This window comes from Diospyros lotus, chromosome 14, assembly GCF_014633365.1.
Source record: "Diospyros lotus cultivar Yz01 chromosome 14, ASM1463336v1, whole genome shotgun sequence".
In the NCBI taxonomy this organism is placed as follows: domain Eukaryota; kingdom Viridiplantae; phylum Streptophyta; class Magnoliopsida; order Ericales; family Ebenaceae; genus Diospyros; species Diospyros lotus.
Window position 1 is genome coordinate 20,134,754 of NC_068351.1, and position 6,491 is coordinate 20,141,244.

At 43.8% G+C, this 6,491-nt stretch overlaps 1 protein-coding gene across 1 annotated transcript; it reads right to left on the reverse strand.

The window, feature by feature from the left end:
• Positions 1-3,651: 3,651 nt before the first annotated feature.
• On the reverse strand, positions 3,652-6,188 carry LOC127790625 (uncharacterized). The gene is made up of 2 exons (XM_052320204.1): positions 5,091-6,188; positions 3,652-4,554 (listed from the first exon to the last, which is right to left on the reverse strand). The coding sequence occupies exons 1-2, from the start codon at positions 6,161-6,163 to the stop codon at positions 3,771-3,773; spliced, it is 1,857 nt and encodes a 618-aa protein (XP_052176164.1). The 5' UTR covers positions 6,164-6,188; the 3' UTR covers positions 3,652-3,770.
• Between the last annotated feature and the right edge of the window lie 303 nt (positions 6,189-6,491).

The following is a 6,491-nucleotide window of genomic DNA, read 5'->3' on the forward strand; positions in this document are numbered from 1 at the left end:
AGACAACATCCTAAGCTGACATTCCACATGAACAACACAATATGCACCACCTAGTCATCCCAGTGCAACTTTCCTGACCAAACGGTCTGGCAAGAAAACCAAGGCGGTTATCCTGATATACACACCAGCATCAGATATCCCTATTATTTCGTCACGCTCTTGGAGAATTATGACTACATTATCCAGACAACATCCGAGGCTGACATTCCATACGTACACACAAAACTCAAGACAATGCCACATTTCACAATTCAATGCATCATATAAACAACAGTTTTATAAAATGCAATGCACAATTTCAAAACATTTAGGGACGAACCTCCCTCATAAACCAACCGTCACCGGTTACCCTTTCAATGCACAAAACCATTTTGCATGAAATCCACAACACATTTAGGTAACACAAATACCAAATTTTAGGGTAAACTACTCACAACTTAAAACCAAGTTTTCCAAGTAGAACACTCACCTCAACGTATTCGGATCGTCTCGATCCTCTTTCATAACTTGGTTTTGCATGCCAAAACACAAGTACTCGTATTTATACTCAACCTCGAGCCAAGATATTCCCTAAACACCACATGTAATTAAGGAAACATCAAGATCTATTTTTCTCAATTTTTCCATAATTTCCTCAATTTTCACCTCGGTAATTCCAAAATAATTATTTTCTCAAACATTTTCCCAAATATTTCAACACAATAAATCCTAAAATAATTAAAGGAAAATACTGAAAAAGTAAATACTGAATTTGCCCCTTCCACGCGCACTCACGCACCTAGCGCGCGTGTGAGAGTAAAGACTGGCGCGTGCAATCACGTGCCACTGTCTTCTTCCCTTTTCCGGCCGCCGACGGTTGCTCAGATGGCCGAAATTAAGACACCCCCTTGAAGCCCTTGATTAATTGATCCTATTGGCTCTGGTTTTAGGCCGAAACAACACCAAAAATGCCTCAAAAATCAAGTTGCAAGCCGCGGTAGGCAGACTGCCTCCAACTTCCAGCCGACCCTTGAACGGCTACCAAATGTACTCCAAAACACTTCAAAATGCTCCTAATCTCTTCTCCTTGATGCAAGGATCAAAAGCCTCTTAATCATTCTCTCAAAAACATCCAAAAATGACGTCGATTTGTGCTTCAAAACTTGAAACCCTCGGCCTCTATTTATACCCAAAAATTGGCCAGAATCCGGCCAATCACCGGCTAATCCTTGCTCCCCAAGTCTCCTACGGCCGTATACGACCTCCCCCAAGCCTGCCTCAGCTGTCCCATCACCAGAATCGGCCTCCACGTGCGGTGGCAGTGCAGCGGCCGTTTTCCTTCATTGCGTTCACACCACCAGATTTTCATAAATTGCACTTCAGCCCCCTAGTATCTTCAAATGCCATTTCTACTCTCTCCACAACACCCCTGATAAATTCAACTATACCTCTAAAGCCCACAAGATTAATACTTCTCATTTCACCCTTGAAACTCCCAAAAAAATACCGTTTTGACCTCTCTCGGGTAAATTTAAAAAATTACACTTAGGCCCGATTGACCGTTTTGACCTTAAATCCATTCATTCAACCTGAAATTGCTTAAGGGTTGTTCTACACATAAAATATTGATCCTTGACACACTCCATTGACTTTTCGAACATCTCCTACGTCGATTCAGTTTTCTCAGCTCGGTCGACAGTTGTATCGAAAACTGTTCCCGATCTAATTTCTTTCATCACTAAAAATCATAATTTGATTCACTCGTTGATACTATATCATTTTCCTTGGCTATCTAGGGTCCAGGGTACTCCCTTCGTCTAATTCGGTCACCTTAAGTTGCATTAGTGTACCCTATAACCTCATTTTTTCAAAAATTTCACTTATGCCCTTCATTAAATATCATTTATAACCTTAAGAAATTTCAGGGTATTACAATTCCCATAGGAAGATAGGGTGATACCAAACCGTATTTTGGCTATTGAATAAGATTTAACATGACTTTAAGGAAGCACATCAAACTACAAGGAGCAAGCCTTCTGAATGAAGTAAAAAAAAAAAGAATAGAACTTGCCAAAAAAAGGAAAGAACTTGCAAATTAGAAAGTTAAGTAACAGGAACTTGCAAAATAGAAAGTTAAGAAACATGAACTTGCCTTAGATATTTTTCCTTAACCCTTGTAATGTACCAAGGTTGTTGGTGTCACAACTCAAGTCCCTATGCTACCAAAATTTCCCTTAATTTCTTCCCCAAATCTTCTTATTTCACTCAAACATCCACCCCATATCTTCTCATTTCACTCAAACATGCACCCCATAGATATAAGCCATTGCACTTCGAGAAGAAACACTGGCGAATGTAACATGTGGCAACAGCTGAAAGTCACATGGCAGGTGATAGGGCCACGCAGGGCCCTACATGGCACGGCAAGACCGCGCATGGCCCCTTGCCCCAAAATGACGTCGTTTTGGGGTCATTTTTTGCTGAAAAATCAGCATTTTTTCCTCTCAGCCACACCTACCTAGCCTCGAACTCGCGACCGTCCCTAGCCTCTTCCCGCCCGCGTGCCGTCTGGTCTACCTGATCCCTCAGTTAATATTGCACACATTTTATATTTAAGGTGATTCAACCACCAGTTTTCGAAATTATACTTAAACCCCAATATTTTCAAACAATTGCTAAAACTCCCTGATAAAAAATATATTAATTTTATTTTTTTATTTAATTCCTTACGCACAAATTTACATTAATTCATAATTAAACGAGTCATTACAAGATATGTTTACCTATTGAGGTCTTACTCATTATATCAGTCAAATTTGTAATGATTAAGCAAGATTCTCAACAAAATCCCTAACCATGATTTTTAACTTCCAAATAAAATCTTTTACGCATAAATCTGTGGGTCGCGTTATTCGTACAGAAGGGGTTCATAGAACCCTTTTACAGACTAGATAAATCGGGATATATCGCAAGATTTTGACATCAAAAAATCACAATATATCACGATTTGTTCACCCACTTCTCTCTCTCTCTCCCCGCCCGCATCGCCCTCGCCTGCAACCTGACTACCGCCTCGCCTCCTGTCGTAGCTGCAACCTCACCACTTCCCACCTCCTTTCACTGCCTCACTTATGCGCCTTGCTGCCTCGCCTCCTCATTACTGCAACCTCCAGCAACCGACGACCACCCAAACCAACCGAGGTGCAGGGGGCGGCGGCAATCGACAATCGGCAAACGGCGAGGGCGATGGCGAGGCGCAAAGGCGAGGCAAGAGAAAGACAAAAGAGAGAGGGAGAGAAACAGAGATAGAGACAGAGGAGAGCAGAGGCAAGGCGAGGCAAGAAAGAGAGAGAGAGTGTTGGGTTGAACAAATTAGGGGTAATTTGGTCATTTCATAATTCTGTAAAGCTATTTGTACACCCCTTTCTGTACAAATAGCTTTATCCTAAATCTGTAGCAAATGAGCTAGTAAGTCACGTGTCATACTCTAGCGAACGGGACAAATGACTTGCTTTGACTAGGGGAGACACATGACACACCATGATAGACTCCTCTACAAAAAAGTTTTAAAGGTAAATTTATAAATAAGCATAAGTTTGAAATGCCCCTTGTCAATAAGAATTTTTTTTTTTTTTTTTTATATTCAAGATCAATCAAATGAAGAGGAAGAGGAAGAGGAAGAGGAAGAACTAGTTAATTCCTTATTAGCAAAATATGTAGTTGATCGACTAAAAAAAAAGCACATTTATTTCAGATGATAATTTCTCCTCCAGTTGCTCAATTTTGCTCAGCTATAACGGTTGCGAGGTTCTGATCTGCTGAGAAGAGTTGTCCGCCAGCAACTGCGCTGCCGAAGCCTGCGAAAACAACGCCGCCGCAGTTGTGGTCATGGTCTGATACTGGGGCGGCGCCGGGTGCTGAGCATAGTAAAACTGATCATGCGTTGGATGAGCATTGTATTCAACACCATAATTAGCACCGGCCGCAGAAGCTGCAGCAGTGGGCTGAGATGGGTGGTGCATTTGAGCAACGCCCACATATTGCTGTTGAAACTGATTGCCGGGAACTTGGAGTAGAGCCGGAGCAGCAGCCTTTGCCGGGTAAATTGGTGGAACAGCTTCTTTGTAAACCGCTGAGGGAGCAACCATGGTGGAAGTTGGAGGCAGCGGCGGCCGGCTGGAGGCCACCGCCGTGGCGTCGGCGATATTAGCCTGTGGAGGGAAGTTGTAGGCTGGGTTAACTTGGGTTTGGGCAACTGGTAATAGGTAATATTGCTGGTCGATTTGGTGGTGGAGCTGTTGCTGCGACGAAGGAGCATACATTTGATAGTAAGATGAGATTGGGACTTGAGCGGCGGCTGCAGGGTGGTGGACATAATGTGCGGTTGAGTGGACAAATTGTTGATGAGTTTGCTGCGGGGGCAGCGCGTAGGCTGGATCCTGAACTTGTTGGATATGGGTTTGAGGGCTTGGATCCAAGATATTGGACATGGTATCATTGGTGGCTGTCACATGGGTCGGATCCTGGAAAACTGGGTGCTTTGACAGAGAAGATAGAGATGCAATACTTGAATCACTGGCACCAAAGGCAACCGATTAAAAGAAAAAGGCAGATCAGTACACTAATGGGAAGTGCATTTAGCCAACTCGTTGAACCATTTATATCATACATACTTCTAAATAACTCGTAAATTTAATAAGAAGTGGGAAATAAATCTTAAATTGGAATAGAAAAACTCGATTAGAGTTCGAACCTAGAGTCAAAGAGGGAACATTTTTTGAATTATGTAAATTATAATATTTCTTTGTTCTTAGAAACAAAACAATCTATGAAGTATAATATATTAACAAAAATTATATTAGAACTAATTAATATTATTCAAAAACTTAGACACAATAATATGAGAAGATATATAGTTTCAGATTGAAGCGCATTTAATTTTGTTAGTTACTTATAATGATTCCACGTACGTGTGGGATTTGTGATATTTAATCCATATGACAAAATATGGCTTTTCTTTAAATTCCTTCTTCTGTTTCTCAGCAATTTAAGATCTCAACTCAGGAAAACGAATACATGATGCGATGCAAGTTTGAGGGTACGGTACGTACCTTGCTACTGAATCAGGCGATGGCAGATTGAAACCCCCGCCAAGTCTGGAATCAGGCGACGGCAAATTGTAAGCATCAACAGTCTTCTTTTGTACTTGCAGCGGCAATGGAGGTTTCCTCAGGCCCGTCGGCGCCCCCCCATCAGACCTCTCATCATCAGACAGAATTCTGCTTCCGAGCTCGCCGGGAACGGCCGTGGAATAGCTAGCTCCGGTGGCGGCGATATTAACGGTGGAAAGCAGCGGCGGATGACCTGCCAAAAGTGCCAACTCTTCGTCTTGCTTTTGAACAGCACCGGAAGCAGCAGCCAAATGCGAAAAGTGTTCGTGCAACCCAACCATCTGGGCGTCTTCATCTCTCACCGTGATCGGAGGCAAGTTCGCCATTGAAGGAGTGGAAGAGCTCGATCCAAATGACGAACTGGTGTCCATGACCTCCTGGCCATTTTTCACTCGCTTCTTGGCGTCGGCGAGTTCGTTCTGGGCATCCACGTCTCCGTTATCAAGCTCCAGCAGGCCTTCCATGGCGGCCGAGTCGGAGAGCCCTCTGGGAATTAGGGCAGCGCCGTTCAGCGCGTCAACGAACCATGTCTCGGACTTGGCGTCGTCGAGTAGAGATCCCATGGAAACCACAGTTTCAGGCTTGGAAAAGAAGAGGAACAAGCGGAGGCGAGAAAGCTTCGGCTCCGCCGGACTCAAGCTGATCCGGTCGTATTCTTCGATCATGTTCTGCAGATCCTCGTCGGTGGCGACGGAGATGAGCGAGTCGAGATCTTCGGTGGGGAGCTGGTACTTGAGAGTGAACTTCCTGCCGTCGAGGAGGGTGTGGGAGAGGCGGGCGGAGAGGTCGGCCAGGGAGGAGCTCCGCTCCATCACCACCATGCGGGTGTCTCCGCCGACGTAGCAGAGCGCTTTGTCGTGGGGACGGGGGATAATGTGGCCGCCGTAGCTGCACACGAGCCGCAGCTTGGCCCCGGGAACCAGTGGCAGAGATTCGTTATGGTGGGAGGGAGGGGAGGAGGCGGCTGAATCAGGGTGGCCGGTGGCGGTGGGATGGTTGGGTGGCGGATCCATCGGTGGCAAACCTTTACTGGGGAAACTTTAGCTATACCTCGATGGCACGTTGTTTTGGGAGAGTGACTTTTATTTCAGGTGGGAGAGGCGGGTGGTTCCGAATATCTTCACTTTTTTAATTCCCTGTTGTATTATTAAGAAGCAATTAAGTGTGTACTTAATATTCTCTATTTTAATTTTTAATTAGTATCTTCATTTTAACTATTTTAATTTTTTTTCTTAAAAATATATATTAATTTTATTTTTGCTTTTTCCTTCTTGTTGACTAGAATTCATATTTTTAAATGTAAATTAATATTTATATTCGTTCCAGTAGAGCCGCACTAGG

Excerpts from the sequence above, each read along its gene's own strand:
- LOC127790625 (XM_052320204.1), bottom strand. The coding sequence starts at position 6,163 with ATGGATCCGCCACCCAACCATCCCACCGCCACCGGCCACCCTGATTCA. Across the intron at positions 4,555-5,090 it reads TCGCCTGATTCAGTAGCAAG|TGATTCAAGTATTGCATCTC; the intron begins GTACGTACCGTA and ends CTTTGGTGCCAG.